Source organism: Anguilla anguilla, chromosome 14, assembly GCF_013347855.1.
Source record: "Anguilla anguilla isolate fAngAng1 chromosome 14, fAngAng1.pri, whole genome shotgun sequence".
Lineage (NCBI taxonomy): Eukaryota > Metazoa > Chordata > Actinopteri > Anguilliformes > Anguillidae > Anguilla > Anguilla anguilla.
The window spans coordinates 35,430,044-35,449,043 of NC_049214.1; the positions used below are offsets into that span (position 1 = coordinate 35,430,044).

The 19,000-nt window shown below is 52.2% G+C and overlaps 1 protein-coding gene and 1 long non-coding RNA gene across 3 annotated transcripts in view; both read right to left on the minus strand.

Annotated features, from left to right (window-relative positions):
* Window positions 1-19,000, minus strand: part of tnksa (tankyrase, TRF1-interacting ankyrin-related ADP-ribose polymerase a) — a 144,177-nt gene that overhangs the window by 43,245 nt on the left and 81,932 nt on the right. For both annotated transcript variants that reach the window (XM_035389761.1, XM_035389762.1), the window contains exon 5: window positions 15,002-15,077. In XM_035389761.1, the coding sequence (XP_035245652.1) occupies window positions 15,002-15,077 (76 nt within the window). The remainder of the gene's footprint in view (window positions 1-15,001; window positions 15,078-19,000) is intronic.
* Window positions 13,315-14,988, minus strand: LOC118212136. Its single transcript, XR_004762165.1, has 3 exons — window positions 14,346-14,988; window positions 14,182-14,222; window positions 13,315-13,895 (listed from the first exon to the last, which is right to left on the minus strand). It is a non-coding gene; the product is annotated as an uncharacterized LOC118212136 (long non-coding RNA).

Here is a 19,000-nt window from a genome sequence, read left to right on the forward strand (position 1 = left end):
ATCGCTTCATCCTGAACACTGGAGAACATTTCTACTTAGTGTTCACAATGCGTGCCAAGTATTTCTGTTCAAAACACACACACGTGCACCCATACACAGGAACACACACGCACACAGAAGCCCATATGCGCACGCACACACGCACACACACCAGGGCCAAGCTGAGCAGATCAATAACACATTACACCTCCCCCCGCGCAACTGACACCTCACTATGGGGGAAATGTACAGTCCTGCACTGATTGGCTCATTACTGCACACACTCTCTGCATAGAATAATGCATTACTGCACACACTCCCTCTGGATAACACCTACATTATTACACACACACAGGGTTCTACAGCACCACGTCTGTTCTACAGAAACGTGTCTGTTCCACAGGAGCGTGTCTGTTCCACAGGAATGTGTCTGTTCTGCAGGAATGTGTCTGTTCTGCAGCAATGTGTCTGTTCCACAGGAGCGTGTCTATTCCACAGGAATGTGTCTGTTCTGCAGGAATGTGTCTGTTCTGCAGCAATGTGTCTGTTCCACAGGAGCGTGTCTATTCCACAGGAACGTGTCTGTTCTGCAGCAATGTGTCTGTTCCACAGAAGCGTGTCTGTTCCACAGGAATGTGTCTGTTCTGCAGCAATGTGTCTGTTCCACAGGAGTGTGTCTGTTCTACAGGAATGTGTCTGTTCTACAGGAACGTGTCTGTTCCACAGGAGCGTGTCTGTTCTGCAGGAATGTGTCTGTTCCACAGGAGTGTGTCTGTTCTACAGGAACGTGTCTGTTCTACAGGAATGTGTCTGTTCTACAGGAACGTGTCTGTTCCACAGGAGCGTGTCTGTTCTGCAGGAATGTGTCTGTTCCACAGGAGTGTGTCTGTTCTACAGGAACGTGTCTGTTCCACAGGAACGTGTCTGTTCCACAGGAACGTGTCTGTTCCACAGGAACGTGTCTGTTCCACAGAAGCATACAGTATCTGTACTGCGGCGATGCGACTGTTCTGGAGCACCCTCACTCAAGCAGCTTTCTTTGACAAAAACAGCATGAATCACAAAGAGAAGCATCCCTACTGATACACAGTCATCAGGGAAAGGCTAACAGCCGTGCAGCACTCAACACAGAAAGACAAACAGCCCCTACAGAAGCACAGTCAACTGGGAAAGACTAAGAGCCCCTACAGAAGCACAGTCAACTGGGAAAGACTAAGAGCCCCTACAGAAGCACAGTCAACTGGGAAAGACTAACAGCCCCTACAGAAGCACAGTCAACTGGGAAAGACTAACAGCCCCTACAGAAGCACAGTCAACTGGGAAAGACTAACAGCCCCTACAGAAGCACAGTCAACTGGGAAAGACTAACAGCCCCTACAGAAGCACAGTCAACTGGGAAAGACTAACAGCCCCTACAGAAGCACAGTCAACACAGAAAGACAAACAACCGCTACAGAAGCACAGTCAACTGGGAAAGACTAAGAGCCCCTACAGAAGCACAGTCAGCTGGGAAAGACTAAGAGCCCCTACAGAAGCACACTCAACACAGAAAGACAAACAGCCGCTACAGAAGCACAGTCAACTGGGAACGACTAACAGCCCCTACAGAAGCACAGTCAACTGGGAAAGACTAAGAGCCCCTACAGAAGCACAGTCAACACAGAAAGACAAACAACCGCTACAGAAGCACAGTCAACTGGGAAAGACTAAGAGCCCCTACAGAAGCACAGTCAACACAGAAAGACAAACAACCGCTACAGAAGCACAGTCAACTGGGAAAGACTAAGAGCCCCTACAGAAGCACAGTCAACTGGGAAAGACTAAGAGCCCCTACAGAAGCACAGTCAACTGGGAAAGACTAACAGCCCCTACAGAAGCACAGTCAACTGGGAAAGACTAACAGCCCCTACAGAAGCACAGTCAACTGGGAAAGACTAACAGCCCCTACAGAAGCACAGTCAACTGGGAAAGACTAACAGCCCCTACAGAAGCACAGTCAACACAGAAAGACAAACAACCGCTACAGAAGCACAGTCAACTGGGAAAGACTAAGAGCCCCTACAGAAGCACAGTCAGCTGGGAAAGACTAAGAGCCCCTACAGAAGCACACTCAACACAGAAAGACAAACAGCCGCTACAGAAGCACAGTCAACTGGGAACGACTAACAGCCCCTACAGAAGCACAGTCAACTGGGAAAGACTAAGAGCCCCTACAGAAGCACAGTCAACACAGAAAGACAAACAACCGCTACAGAAGCACAGTCAACTGGGAAAGACTAAGAGCCCCTACAGAAGCACAGTCAACACAGAAAGACAAACAACCGCTACAGAAGCACAGTCAACTGGGAAAGACTAAGAGCCCATGCAACCGCAAAGGCAGCAGGGAGATACTGTGTGTTGTCCTTTCAATGTTCCATCGGTATCAGCAAAGGTCATCACGAAGCGCCCGAGAGACGGTGGACAACTGCTGCGAGCCGGCGGGGCGGAAAGCGATGGTATCGGTGCGGTGTGCAGGAGCGTCGCTAACCCGGCTCCTCTCCGACGCTCTCAGGCGCTAAACGCGCGGCGCGATAAGGCCCCAGCCGACCGCGGGCACAGCCCCGCTGGGCTGCAAGCAGGCCATCTGCAGCACCCACAGGAGAAGGGGAGCCTGGGGGAACTCACTGGGCTGGAGGAGCGGGGCTCCTCCTCCTCCCCACAATGCTCTGCAGCACCACAGATTCACTTTGTTCTTCGGTAGCTCCTGCTTGTTCTGCTTTTCTCCTGACTACACGAAGAGTGCGCCGGCTTTTGAAAATGGAGAGAAAGAGCAAAACAATGCTGTGATCATCTTGATAACACTCTGCTCTGTGAGCAAGATTCTCCATTAATAACACACTCCTCCATCCTCTCCATTAAGCCTCAGAGCATCAGCACATTCTGGCTGATTTTCCCTCCTCTTACCTGTATTACACAGGGTTTTATTTCCTTGGCTCTGATTTGCATTAAGAACTGTGACATGTATTCAGCCGGCATTGAGGGCTCCACCAGGCAGCACTGGGGGCCCCACCAGCCAGCATCAGGGGCCCCATCAGCCAGCATTGAGGGCTCCACCAGGCAGCACTGGGGGCCCCACCAGCCAGCATCAGGGGCTCCACCAGCCAGCATTGAGGGCCCCACCAGGCAGCATTGAGGGCCCCATCAGCCAGCATTGGGGGCCCCACCAGGCAGCATTGAGGGCCCCATCAGCCAGCATTGGGGGCCCCACCAGCCAGCATTGAGGGCTCCACCAGGCAGCATTGGGGGCCACGTTAGGCAGCTAGGAATGAGCCAGCGCAAGGTGAAGGAAAGACAGCTCGGCAATAAAAGCGCAGCTTCATTACAGATTAGGCTCCTTTGTGGCCTCCTGCGAGCCGCTCAGGGCTTTCAAAGCTCCTAACCAGCCTTATTGATTATGTGTCCTTCGCAATGTCATTCTCACGCGTTTAATAACGGCGGCTGGCAGCTATCAGACGCTCACGGCGCTGATGTGTTTCCAGGACGCCCCGTCGCCGCGCGCGTCTGACGGACAGCCGCGAGGACGGAGGTCGAAACGGGCGCACGCCGAGGAGGAGGACGTCTCAGAACAAAGGCGCCCGATAAACGGCCATGGTTATTCACAGCCTGAGATACCGGGGAGGTGCTTTACGAGGCGGGGCATAAATCAGCCCTCAGGCGGCTCCAGAGCGCGTGGCGAGGGAACGCGTCCGTCCGTCCGTCCGTCCGTCCGTCCGTGCCGGCAGTCAGTCCTGCCCGTGGCGGTGAGGCTCGGCCTGGGCAACACAGACCTCGCTATGCACAGCAACACCTCCCCCTCTCCTTGTGTCACACTAACCCTAGAATTCTGTCCCAGAAACACCGTCAAAGCAAGCGCAAGCCCCAGGGATGTTTTTTTACTGATTATTCAGGAATCGCTGGCTCCTAATGTCCCAGGGGACGGCTAATATTTGGCTTTCTGCTGAAGATCCTCTCCTGTTATGATCCGTCAGAAGGTCTGAAAAATCACTTCTCCCGATTAATGAGAATAAAATGAGGAGCCCGGCCCGAGGCAGCAGCGGGTTCAAAGGGGCGTACAGAAGAGTAGCGCGGGCTGGGCCCTTCAGGAAGGCCAAAAGTGCTCCCCCTGCCCCTCCCCGTGCGCCTCCTCCTCCTGCTCCTGCTTCCTCAAGGTCGGCATGCCCTAGCAAACTCCTAACGGATGCTAACGAGGGCTGTGCGTTTGGGGCGGTCGGGGGTTCGAGAGATGCAGTGGGGCGCTCTAATCTGGGCCTCAGGTGGGGGTTTCGGGGTGCTTTAATGGGGATGAACCCCCCCCCCCCCCCCCCCCGCCCCATCAGGGAAGAGGCCAGGCTAATGAGGGGGGCTCTGTGTTCCCCAGCGCAGGGGACCAGTGGGGCTCGGGCCGGTCTGTCTTTAATTGGGCAGCTCATTAAAAATCAGCGGCCAGTGCGGCGGCTGCTCGCTGTCACGGGGCGGGGGGCGGGGGGGGTTTGGGGGGGGCAGGGGAAGCGTGCCGTGAGGGGTGGCGGGCGGAACGCGCTGCCCGCGGCGGTCCGAGGAGACCTGGCCTGAGCGCGGTTGGGGGAAACATATCGTGAGCAGGGTTGGTGGGAGATGCAGCATGAGCAGCGGTGAGCAGAAGCCACTCCCTCAGGCTAATTCTGAGACGCCCCTTTCCAGAGTTACCACGGAAACGAACACCGCTTCAAATCCGGCCTGCCAAAGGACTCCGGAAAAACACACAGAACGCGCAAAAAAGGTGCCATTCAGTGGCCATCATGGGAAAAACTGCAACCCATGAGCGAATCGCACAAACAAGTCAGACACAGTGGCCAATAACCCCATTTGTAGAAAAGGCATATTTCGATTTGTTCACCCCTTTTTCTTCTTTTTTCTTTCTGCGTGTTCTTTTTCCCCCAAATTTCCTTCTCACGTGCCCCTTTTAACTGCCTTTCTCTCACTGACGAGGACAGACGGCACTATAAACACGCTAACTGTTTCAGAAAGGTTCTGCTGCCTTTCTGAAGGTTAACGATGTGACGAGGTCTGTGACTCAGGGAACGGAGGATCAGAGAGACCCTGTAACTGCGCTGGAAACGAGCCCTTTCACCCCTCCCACAACCCCCCAGATTCTCTGTGCCAGTCCACCCCCAGACAACAAGACCCAGAAACATATCTGCCGCACGAACGCAAACGAAAACACGAAAGAGACAGTGCCTGCAGAAAGCCTTCACCCAACATTTCTCATTTTGCTGCGCTGCAAAGCCAAATTCAAATATATTTAAATGGAATTTTTTTTCTGCACGCGCATACAAGTAATTCTCTGTGAGGCCACAAGTTCAGAGGATTTTATTTTCAGATAAAGTGAGGTGAGTGAGCAAGAAAAACAAAAGGCTGCTTTCCTGTAAAAACATGCATTTCGTTTTCTGGCAACTCCAGGGTATAGCAAAATTTCTCTCCTTCAACTTGTGGAGATGAGGTCCACACACTTAGCCTACATGGCAAAGTAACATAAAAATATTCACACCTTTAATCTAGCAGCTAAAAGATACAGAATCTACAGCAGCTGACCATGCTGTTGATCAAAAGAAGGTTAATTTCAAGAACAATCACTACGATAAAAACAAATACGTTTTATGCTAGAAGTAGCATCGACACAGATTTATGCATTTTTCCAGCAAAAAGGTTTAAAAGAATCAGTGCTTTCTGAACATGCCGGTGTCTGTATTGTATATCATGTTGCACAGCGTCTATCGAGTTCAGAGGTGTCTGTACTGATTCGAAAAAACTTGCCCATAACATTAATATTCAGCTGGGGAACAGATTAATATAGATTGCATAACTAACTCAAAATAACAGCGTGCATGCAAAATAGGCAGCCACCCAAAACAACAACGGCAACGTTCAATGACGAGTGGATCTGAAGAAACTTCAGCAGTGAGCACAAACAAAGCCGAACATGTCAAAGCTGGAGTGCTAGGAGGAACACTATTTTTATTACATGAAAAAATACAAAAAGGGAAACATTTTCAGAGGGGGGGGGGGGGTGAATACTTTCTGAAGGCACCGTATATAACACTACAGTACATCTTTAATGAACTGCGCGGTCTCTATACAGAAAGAGTTTCTCAAACTGTACTGTGCGATTATGACAGCTAAGTGGCTTAATTCAGCGTTTCTGCCCCAGTCTGCAAGAGAGGATAAAGGATCAGATCCAACTGCGGAGCCAAGTTTAGCCCCAGAGCTTAAGGGGACATTTATTACTGTTCAGTGGGCTGTCCTGGGTCAGGCTCCGGCTGCACACGCACTACAAAGCACTCAGCACCTCAGCTAACATCGCATTACAGGCATTTAGCAGACGCTCTTATCCAGAACGACTTACACAACTTCTTCACCTAACAGCTATCAGTGTTTGCACAGGTTAACATCTGACACACATCTGACTTCTGAAGAGTTACTATATTAGCCTCACATTACAGCGCCCTGACCATGCATGCTTAGGTTTACAGAATGCAAAATCGTCTGAATTTGCGTTACATTCATTTCCCCCTTGTTCTCCACAGATTAGAATGCCCAATCATGCCCTCGCACTAATGCTCATCGGAGCCTCTGTTTTTGGTTACAGACAGAGCAGACAAGCCTGTGTTCTCCTTGGAAGCAGGTGACGTTTCCAAAGATGCTTACCGCAACACAGTTCATAAGCTGGGCTTGCACAGACATGAGTCGGAGGAAGGCACATCATGTGCATCTTAACAGACAGACTTATGGGTTGACCAACCCTGATCGACCAACATGGGGGGCTGCAGCTGCTGGTTACAGGGGGCACCAGCACGATCCGGATTCAATGCCAAACCGTGGGGGGCCCAACCATGCACTAGAACAGCGCTTTAACAGGATGAGCCACCCAGCAGCCACTTTCCCACCATTTTAAGAGTCTGGGAAAACTTGAACTCAGTATTAGGACAGTTATATTTTCTGTGGCAAAGCTTGCAATTGGTTTTAAAAATAAAGCAAACGCATTACCAATGACTGCACTCTGAAGACTGCTGAAGCCACGAGAGCAATCCCTTTTTTAAACGGGCACACGGAGGTACTTCTCTAATAATTTTACAAGAGTCTTTGTTTTACAGAAACGGGTTGTTTCCAGGGGAGTCTCAGAACCACAGTCTGAAGAAACTCAGGCCTCTCCGCCAGGGAACAGCTGCTAATGAAGCAGCCACGGGCCAGGCTGGGGCCAGGCTAGGGCCAGGCTAGGGCCAGGCTGGGGCCAGGCTAGGGCCAGGCCAGCTCAGACACCGCTCAGGCTCTCCCAGGGCTGGTTCAGGGAACAGAGAGAGAGAGACATATTCGACAGGCCAGACGGGCACCAGCCTGGAAGGTGAGGCTGTATCACAGCACAGGGCCAGCTACAGGACACAGAGTAATCTGCACATTATCTACAGCACCTGCAGCTTTACACGAGCCTGAACACACTGCTATACGCTGCGTTAACAGATCAGAGAGAGGGGGAGGGAGAGAGAGGAAGAGAGAAAAAGAGAGAGCAGAGGGGGAGAGAGAGAGCAGAGAGAGTGGGAGAGGGAGAGAGAGAGAAAGAAAGAGCAGCAACAGCAGAGTGGGAGAGGGAGAGAGAGCAGAAGCAGAGAAAAGAGAGAGAGAGAGAACAGAGAGAGCGAGGGGGCAGGGAGAGAGAAAGAGAGAGGGGGAGGGAGAGAGAGAGGGGGAGAGGAAATAGAGAGAGTGGGAGAGGGGGAGAGAGAGAGACATCAGACAGAGAAAAGAGAGAGAGAGAAAAGGAAGCAAATGTACAACATATTATACACCACTTACATCTGTCCTTTGGTCAAACAACAGGAGTTCTGACCGAGATACAAGACCAAACAAAAAGACTGATTGCACGTCCCTGTTCTCTTGCTTTCATTCACCGATGATGGAGTAACATAGCCTTTCGGGGGCGTCCTTGGCATTCACGTCGCGTAAGGAGAGCGTCTGAATGCTAACACATGAACCCTTCTTATTCTGCAAACGCTCCTCGCGCTGACGCACTGAGTCCATTTTAAAAGGAAAGGGCGTCTAATAAAACAAGCTCTCAAATTAAAGCCATTAGGAAACTAGGGGAGGATATGCAAATGCACGCAGCTGCGATCAGGATCTTGCAAACCGTTCTGATGTTTAAACGGAACTAAAGGAGAGAAACGGCAGCAGTCAAACGGCAGTGCATTCTGAGGATGCTACAGGACTGTGTTACACACAGAAGAACGCACCCGTAAGCTCAAATGTTTAATGTGGGATGGAAAAAATGGGAGATGATAAAGGCAAGGGCTCCACTTGTAAATGATTTCTTGGGAGTAGCGGGGGGGTGGGCACTGTATCGGCTGGGCAAACTCACTGCCGGCTGGTGGCGGGAGTGAGTTACTATAGCGGGATGAGCTGCTGGAATAGCACACATGCTGCTACATGCGCAAGAGCAGGAAGAGAGAGCTAGGAGCAGGTTAGCGTGGGTCTGGACAGGGTTAGCACGGGTCTGGACAGGGTCAGCATGGGTCTGGACAGGGTTAGGGTGGGTCTGGACAGAGTTAGCACGAGTTTGGACAGGGTTAGCGTGGGTTTAGACAGGGTTAGTCTAGGTCTGGACAGGGTTAGTCTGGGTCTGGACGGGGTTAGCACAGGTCTGGATAGGGTTAGAGAGGGTTTGGACACGGGTCTGGCACTGACACCAGATCAGCATTTACATCAGATTGCCATAAACACAAGATTGGCATTTACACCAGATTGCCATTAACACCAGATACACTACATCAATATTAACACCAGATCAGCATTCACACCACATCGGTATTCACACCAGATTGCCATTAACACCAGATACACTACATCAATATTAACACCAGATACACTACATCAATATTAACACCAGATACACTACATCAATATTAACACCAGATACACTACATTAATATTAACACCAGATCAGCATTTACACCACATCGGTATTCACACCAGATTGCCATTCACACCAGATACACTACATCAATATTAACACCAGATCAGCATTTACACCACATCGGTATTCACACCAGATTGCCATTAACACCAGATACACTACATCAATATTAACACCAGATACACTACATCAATATTAACACCAGATCAGCATTTACACCACATCGGTATTCACACCAGATTGCCATTAACACCAGATACACTACATCAATATTAACACCAGATACACTACATCAATATTAACACCAGATCAGCATTCACACCACATCGGTATTCACACCAGATTGCCATTAACACCAGATACACTACATCAATATTAACACCAGATACACTACATCAATATTAACACCAGATCAGCATTCACACCACATCGGTATTCACACCAGATTGCCATTAACACCAGATACACTACATCAATATTAACACCAGATACACTACATCAATATTAACACCAGATACACTACATCAATATTAACACCAGATCAGCATTTACACCACATCGGTATTCACACCAGACGGCCATTCACACCAGATGGCCATTAAAATGATCATGGAAGTATTAACATGCGACACGGGCTCCCAGACTCCTCGGCCCGGAGGCCTGGGTTCATGCTAAGAGTCAGACAGCAGGCGGGGGTCAGAGGGCTCTTCCACACTAACAGCAGATTACGGCCTGTCCTGAGCCCAGGGGTGCCCTGCTGGCACTCAGACTGCTGCTCCAGGAGCACCCTTCTGTTCCTGGGACGGGCGCGTGGACCGGGCCATAACCCGGGGCACAGAGAGAGGGAGACGGAGACCCGCTCCGTCCTCAGGCGTCTGATTTTAATCAGGAAATACTGATTATCACACCCTACATACCTCAGCCAGGGACAGAGGACTCTGCCATATCATAAGCACACACATTAAGAGCCGCTGTGCTCTTTGACAGCTGGTAGCAGGAAAGAACACTCTGCCGTAAGGCCAAACACTAGCGCTGCCTCTTCTGTCTTCTCCGGATACGTACCTGACCCAACAAATACACTGTATGCAATGTATACATTAATGCTACACTCGTACAAGACCTTCAGACGTAGCAGAGTTTTTGGGTATGACTCGTACAGAGATGTACTCCTGTGCTTCTATAGAAGGGAGGCTGGCCTTTATGCAAAATGGGGAAACTCATCCCTTTAATTCATCTCCATTAAAGGCATGAGTTGCTTATGAAAGCAGTCATTCAGCTGCAGTTTGTGCATCAAGCTATTTTAGAGGCAGCCAAGAAACCTTCATATGCATTTCCTCGGACGCTTGTAAATAACTGATTTTGCAATGCTAAATTTGGGTTACACATTCCACACAAAAACGCAAAGATTTGACTGGAAAGATGAGAGGCAGGCTGAAATGTCATTCTTTTTAAAGGGTGAGGGGGGGGTTACAGGGACACAGCAGCGGTGGGGGGGGGTCACAGGGACAGAGCAGCGGTGTGGGGGGGGGGTCACAGGGACAGAGCAGCGGTGTGGGGGGGGGTCACAGGGACAGAGCAGCGGTGTGGGGGGGGTCACAGGGACAGAGCAGCGGTGTAGGGGGGGTCACAGGGACACAGCAGCGGTGTGGGGGGGGGTCACAGGGACACAGCAGCGGTGTGGGGGGGGTCACAGGGACACAGCAGCGGTGTGGGGGGGGTCACAGGGACAGAGCAGCGGGATGTGTGGGGGGGGGGTCACAGGGACATAGCAGCGGTGTGGGGGGGGGTCACAGGGACACAGCAGCGGTGTGGGGGGGTCACAGGGACAGAGCAGTGGTGTGGGGGGGGGGGGTCACAGGGACACAGCAGCAGTGTGGGGGGGGGTCACAGGGACACAGCAGCGGTGTGGGGGGGTCACAGGGACAGAGCAGTGGTGTGGGGGGGGGTCACAGGGACACAGCAGCAGTGTGGGGGGGGTCACAGGGACACAGCAGCGGTGTGGGGGGGGGGGGTCACAGGGACACAACAGCGGTGTGGGGGGGGTCACAGGGACAGAGCAGTGGTGTGGGGGGGGTCACAGGGACACAGCAGCGGTGTGGGGGGGGGGTCACAGGGACAGAGCAGCGGTGTGGGGGGGGGTCACAGGGACACGGCAGTGGTGTGGGGGGGGGGTCACAGGGACAGAGCAGCGGTGTGGGGGGGGTTACAGGGACAGAGCAGCGGTGTGGGGGGGGGTCACAGGGACAGAGCAGTGGTGTGGGGGGGTCACAGGGACAGAGCAGCGGTGTGGGGGGGGTCACAGGGACAGAGCAGCGGTGTGGGGGGAGGGTCACAGGGACAGAGCAGCCATGGACAGCTGAGAAGGTAGAAAAGCCGCAGCTAACCGGAGGCCATCTACTGGCCTGTCATCGCCAGCGCACTAACGACCAGGGCGTTAAGCACAGCGCTGCCATGACGGCACTTCAGCGTTCAGTGGAACTGCGGAGAGCGCAGGAGTCCTCGCGTTCCGTCAGAGAGGGCGCTGCTGCCCGGCCTGCGGGAGCGAACCTGGCCCCGCGTTCTGACATAACCAAAGCTCAGGGGGGAAGGGTGCAGCACAGCACAGCGCCTTCCCCCTCTGGCTAAACCTCCCCAAACCCACAGGGAGCAAGAGGGGGGAGTGACACACTCGCTCAGCTGAGCCACAGTAACACCAGAGAAACGCCCCCTCGCTCTCCCCCCCCCCTCTCTCCTTCTCTCTAAACAAAGAGCGCTGTGCTCAGTTTGAGCCCATAAATCTCTTTGGGGGAGGGAAAAAAAAGATGGCTCTGGAAAATGCTGGCGGAGTGAGCGGCTCCGAAGCAACGGTGTGTCAGTTTGGGCACCCCCCCCCCCGCCTCGTTCTGAAGAGACGGGAAAGCTTCCCGGAGAGGTGGAGGAAGTGCAGCCCCCCCCCCCCCCCGAGCAGGCAGAGTGCCGTTATATCACCGGGCCGACGTGGCCTTGGTTAGACTGACCGCTGCAGACGAGCACGGTAAATAATCGCAGGTCTGTCCGCGACGCCGCGCTGCGTCGCCCTGTTTGTGTCCTCGTTCTGGCCGCCCGTCCCCCCCCACGGCCCCTAAACGCCAGATAAATGTGCTGCCACCAGGCTACTTTACTGCAGGGGGACAGTGCTGAGGGACACTTTTACCGAAGCAGTGTTTCAGTCAGAAGCAAGAGGCAATGGCGGGATTTTAGATCGCAGTAGTGTTTTAGTCAGAAGCAAGTGAGGACAGCAGAACGTTCGAGAGCAGCAGTGGTGTAACTGGATGCGAGAGGCAGTAGCACACAGTGATTTGCTTGTTTTTCTCAGTGTGTGGGAAATAAAGGACCAGGCTCATTCACTGGGAGGCAGCCAAAATCAGGAAATATTCTCTCCTGCCACCAGCAGTCCAGAGTGTAAAAGCTCTTGATGTGTGTGTGCTCATGACGTGCTCAAGTCTCACTGCTTCTGACTTTTAGGGTCTAAAAAAATAAATATTTCCTCATTAATCAGGGGAAATAATAATCAGGAATATTTCCCTGATCACTGAAAGCCACAGCGCATGGTCAGGTACGGATGAGACGCCGCTGGTCTGGCCCCCAGTGAGCCGGGCTGCAGATATAAAGGCCTTTTTGGGCTTTTTGGCGACAGGAGAAAGGGCCCGGGCGGGACAGCGCTCTGCAGAGGCGGGCGAGTTCGGGAAACCACGATCATAAATCCTGGGATTTGGGAGAGGTCCCGTAGCAGGGCTGTAAAATGCGCTCCCCCCCCCCCCCCCCCCCACCGGGGAGACGGACGCGTTTGTGAGCGCGTGCGCGGTGCCGGCTGGAGCGAGCCTCAGCGCTCATACAGGACAGCGCTGGATACGCACGCTCAGCTGGGCTCCCGGGCTAACAGAGCGCTGGTCCTTCACTACAACAGGATCTCACTTTTAACAGTGAGACACTTCCTTTAAAACCCCATCTCACAGAGAAGTAAGTATCTCCATTAAGGAATTTAGCAGGTCTTTACTTATGAGACACTATAGCCAGGTTTCAAAAGCGTACTTAAAATGCAGAAAGTATGTGGCAGTAAACTAACACAGACACCCACTTTCTTAGTTTCCCAGATGGCAGATATGACAGTGATGAAAAAAAAAGAAAAGAAGGGGGAAAAAAAGCACGACTCTCCCTGGTGAGAATTACATCACACAAATCCCAGTCCTGGTCCTACACTTAGCCCAGTCCAATCAGAGGAGCTCAAACTGCTCCTCAAACCTGCCCAGTCCAATCAGAGGAGCTCAAACTGCTCCTCAAACCTGCCCTGTCCCATCAGAGGTACTGGGACTGCTCCTCAAACCTGCCCAGTCCCATCAGAGGAGCTCAAACTGCCCCTCAAACCTGCCCTGTCCCATCAGAGGGGCTGGGACTGCTCCTCAAACCTGCCCTGTCCCATCAGAGGAGCTCAAACTGCTCCTCAAACCTGCCCTGTCCCATCAGAGGAGCTCAAACTGCTCCTCAAACCTGCCCTGTCCCATCAGAGGAGCTCAAACTGCTCCTCAAACCTGCCCAGTCCCATCAGAGGGGCTCAAACTGCTCCTCAAACCTGCCCTGTCCCATCAGAGGAGCTCAAACTGCCCCTCAAACCTGCCCTGTCCCATCAGAGGAGCTCAAACTGCCCCTCAAACCTGCTCTGTCCCATCAGAGGAGCTCAAACTGCTCCTCAAACCTGCCCTGTCCCATCAGAGGAGCTCAAACTGCCCCTCAAACCTGCCCCGTCCCATCAGAGGAGCTCAAACTGCTCCTCAAACCTGCCCTGTCCCATCAGAGGAGCTCAAACTGCTCCTCAAACCTGCCCTGTCCCATCAGAGGGGCTCAAACTGCTCCTCAAACCTGCCCTGTCCCATCAGAGGAGCTCAAACTGCTCCTCAAACCTGCCCTGTCCCATCAGAGGAGCTCAAACTGCTCCTCAAACCTGCCCTGTCCCATCAGAGGTACTGGGACTGCTCCTCAAACCTGCCCTGTCCCATCAGAGGAGCTCAAACTGCTCCTCAAACCTGCCCTGTCCCATCAGAGGAGCTCAAACTGCCCCTCAAACCTGCCCTGTCCCATCAGAGGAGCTCAAACTGCTCCTCAAACCTGCCCTGTCCCATCAGAGGAGCTCAAACTGCCTCTCAAACCTGCTCTGTCCCATCAGAGGAGCTCAAACTGCTCCTCAAACCTGCCCTGTCCCATCAGAGGGGCTCAACTGCTCCTCAAACCTGCCCTGTCCCATCAGAGGAGCTCAAACTGCCCCTCAAACCTGCCCTGTCCCATCAGATGGGCTGGGACTGCTCCTCAAACCTGCCCTGTCCCATCAGAGGTACTGGGACTGCTCCTCAAACCTGCCCTGTCCCATCAGAGGTACTGGGACTGCTCCTCAAACCTGCCCTGTCCCATCAGAGGAGCTGGGACTGCTCCTGCCCTGTTGTGTTCTGTTATTTCTGCACGGTAAAAAAGCCTGAGAAGTCTCTGAAACGCCTGAGCAGGATGACATCTTTCCACCATGTAAACCTGCCATTCCTACCTCTGAAATCCTCACATTTTCTTGACTGGAACAATGCAGCACTTCTAACCTCACCATTTCCCTTCCCTGGGGCAACACTTCAGAACATTCACTACACAAATGTCTACACTGGGAAGCTACAACTCACCTTAAAGCGTTCAGGTCTGAGTACAGTGCAGGGTTTACTTATTAAACATCCATCAATCCCGTATTAATGATCTGCAGTCAGTGTGATGCCCCTGCGTGACAGTGTGAACTCTAACTGCCCGTAGACAGTAAAACAGGGAAAACGGTGTGCAGTTCGGCTGGCATGACTCCGAGCAGAGGTCAAAGGTGGTTTTTTCAGGATTCGGTGCTGAGGTCAGCCCCATTCAGAGACTCCACAGCTGCGGTATGTTTTCCTGCACGGTCAGTTTGGGACATGTGGTGGGCCGCGGGCCGCAGAAGGAGCACGGGGCTGTGTGTTAGCGGGGGGATGAATCGGATGAAAAGGCCGGCTGGACTGCGGGAGCAGGCGCGGCGGGGGCGGGGCTTACCTTGCGGCCGTCGCTGGCATGGCAGTTGACATTTAACGGGGTAAGCAGGGCCATGAGCTTCTCTTCATTCCCACTCCTGCGGCAAAACAGTATCTCATAAAGCACAGGAGACACTTTACACAGAACACACTGCATTAACACTGCATTAACCAGAGGGGACAGACTTTACACTGAACACACTGCATTAACCAGAGAGGATATACTTTACACTGAACTCACTGCATTAACCAGAGAGGATATACTTTACACTGAACTCACTGCATTAACCAGAGGGGACAGACTTTACACTGAACTCACTGCATTAACCAGAGGGGACACACTTTACACTGAACTCACTGCATTAACCAGAGGATATACTTTACACTGAACACACTGCATTAACCAGAGGATATACTTTACACTGAACACACTGCATTAACCAGAGGGGACAGACTTTACACTGAACTCACTGCATTAACCAGAGGGGACAGACTTTACACTGAACTCACTGCATTAACCAGAGGATATACTTTACACTGAACTCACTGCGTTAACCAGAGGAAATACTTTACACTGAACCCACTGCATTAAACAGAGGATATACTTTACACTGAACACACTGCATTAACCAGAGAGGATATACTTTACACTGAGCACACTGCATTAACCAGAGAGGACAGACTTTACACTGAACTCACTGCATTAACCAGAGGATATACTTTACACTGAACCCACTGCATTAACCAGAGGGGACAGACTTTACACTGAACTCACTGCATTAACCAGAGGGGACAGACTTTACACTGAACACACTGCATTAACCAGAGAGGATATACTTTACACTGAACTCACTGCATTAACCAGAGGGGGCAGACTTTACACTGAACTCACTGCATTAACCAGAGAGGATATACTTTACACTGAACTCACTGCATTAACCAGAGAGGATATACTTTACACTGAACTCACTGCATTAACCAGAGAGGATATACTGTACACTGAACACACTGCATTAACCAGAGAGGATATACTTTACACTGAACACACTGCATTAACCAGAGGGGACAGACTTTACACTGAACACACTGCATTAACCAGAGAGGATATACTTTACACTGAACTCACTGCATTAACCAGAGGGGACAGACTTTACACTGAACTCACTGCATTAACCAGAGGGGATATACTTTACACTGAACTCACTGCATTAACCAGAGGGGACAGACTTTACACTGAACTCACTGCATTAACCAGAGGATATACTTTACACTGAACTCACTGCATTAACCAGAGAGGATATACTTTACACTGAACTCACTGCATTAACCAGAGGATATACTTTACACTGAACACACTGCATTAACCAGAGGGGACAGACTTTATACTGAACTCACTGCATTAACCAGAGGATATACTTTACACTGAACACACTGCATTAACCAGAGAGGACAGACTTTACACTGAACACACTGCATTAACCAGAGGGGACAGACTTTACACTGAACTCACTGCATTAACCAGAGGGGACAGACTTTACACTGAACTCACTGCATTAACCAGAGAGGATATACTTTACACTGAACTCACTGCATTAACCAGAGAGGATATACTTTACATTGAACTCACTTTACCAGAGAGGACACACTTTACAATACACACACACACACACACACTAACCAGAGAGGACACAGTTTACACTGCACAAACACACGCACACTCAGACCTACACAAAACAGAACAGAAGCCAAGCAGAGTGAGCGGGGAGGGAAGGAGGGGTGGGGGAGTGTCCAGGGTGTGAAAATAAAATCTGCTGAAAAAGGAGCGCCTTGTTCAGGGACTGCAGCGCACATTTTTTAAATGTGCATAAACAATAACTTAAAAAGTAAGTTACCCTTTATTGTTGTTGTTTTTGAGGGTAATGTTGCAGTGCGTGGGGCGCCCCCCGCCCGCCCCGTGCGTACCGCACCGGCGGACCCCTCCCCCGCAGCGCTGTCCACGCGGCCTCCAGATTTATCCAGCGGGCCGCTCCATTTTTAACCTCCGCTGGCTCGCTGCCACGGCGTGACGTTCTCTCCCGTCCCCGAGGCCCTGGGGCGACACGGCGCGACACCGCCCCCCGTTGGTCACGCCAGAGCGCACGGCGACCCAGGGCAGACCAGAGGAGCCTGCTCTGCCCTGCCCTGTCAGGAGGAGCAGAGGGAAAGGCTGCGGGCCGGAGCAGGCCCGGCGCCCTCCTCTCCCAGCGGCGGCGGCCCGGGTGCCCGTTCGCTGGCATGCGCGGGCCGTACGGGAGACCGCGGGATTAAAGCCGGACGCGCTCGGAGACTCCGGCCCATCGCTCTTCCTCATGCCTTTTCCCATGCTTCCTCTCTCTTCATCGTCGGTGGGAGAGCGGGACGGAGATAAGCGTCGGGTGGTGGGGAGGGTGGGGGGGGGGTGCTGGGCGCGAGCGTGTGCCGCTGCAGAGCGCCGGGGGGGTCCGGGGACGCCACACTGTCCTTCTGCTCCCTGTCCTTTCGGCGGTACCGCTTCTGAGAGACGCTGGTTTAACAGCTAGGCGGCACTCACCATAAATCACTGGGCCCAATAAAGCCAAAGACTTCCCACTCAGCCAACAAGAGTTACTCAACCCACTGATCACGTGGGTGTGCTTTCTGGATTTTCAAGTGCATAATGCCCCCCTTCACTCATCCCCCCCCCCCCCAGATAAAAGAAAAGGGCTGGATGTGAGGAGGCATCAAGGTGAGGTCTGAAACACGCAGAGGTGTGTCTGAAGGACTCCTTCATCCCCGGTTCCCCAGCCTCATACCTGGGCTAGCTGTAGCTGCCAGGAGCGGCTGCACTGCGTGAATCTGGCCAGAGGGGGGGGGGGGTATGGCTGAATCTCGTAACCCTGTGTCATCCTCAGTGACTGGCTCACCCCAATGGCCTTCATGTGATGGAAATGACCATCAAATCCTCATAACTGGTCTATATCAGAAAGTCATAAGGCAAAAAAAGGGAGGCTGCCACACTTATAGAGCAGGATATGAGGTAAGACGCTCATTTAATCTGTGAGCTCATTTTCACGTGGACTCTGTAGTCATTCAGGGATTTATTTAATGAAGTCTTTCTTGTCTTGTCGTGCTTGCTGTTGTAGTCATGACATGAACGTGAGTTTCCGAACGCCTTCCTCCAGAAAATGTAGTTTTGTCCATGATCTGACCCGAGTTCGGGCTTTGTTCCATTCAGCCTAATTGTACAGAGAGAGCAGAGGACGTGGACAGGAGCACTGAACTCCACCAAACCCTGAGCCCCACAGAGGCCTTCTCAAAACTGCTTTCTTACAGAACATCTGTTTGCTTCTGGAGGGAGGTCCACAACGCCACTTCCAGAGACCACAATCCCTTTATTAGTGATCTAATATAGCCAAACCTCATCCAGAAACAGCCATTTCTTTCTTAGCCATACCAGTGAGTCTTATCCAGGAGCCACAACCCCATCATTAGCAACACGATACGATCGAGTCCGATCCAGAAGCCGCAAGCTCTTCGTTAGCGATACGAGAAGGTCTTAGTCAGAAACCGCAAGCTCTTTATTAGCAATATGATACAAGCGTATCTGTTCCAGAAAGCATAATGCTTTCATTAACCGTATGATATCTTATCTAGAAACTGTAACCGCTTTACCTGCAGTAAGAACACATCTTATCCAGAAAAGGCAACCCCCTTATTAGTGTTACGACCCAACCGTGTCTTCTCAGAGGAAACACAATTTGTTTATCTCAACGGAGCTAAACTGTGAATGGGAGAGATTCCACCTGAGCAGTCGGTCCAGTCCGCCAATGTGGGGCCGACGTGGAGCCGACGTGGGGCCGACGTGGGGCCAACGCGGGGCCTACGCGGGGCCTACGCGGGGCCTGCATGGCGCGGGCCCTCCGCGGGCCTCCTCTCCCTCCTCCACAGAGCGGCTGGGTTCAGGGACGCTAGCGGCACCCTTTAGCGCTCGCACGCGCTCAGAGCACAGAGCGTCCCTTCAGCC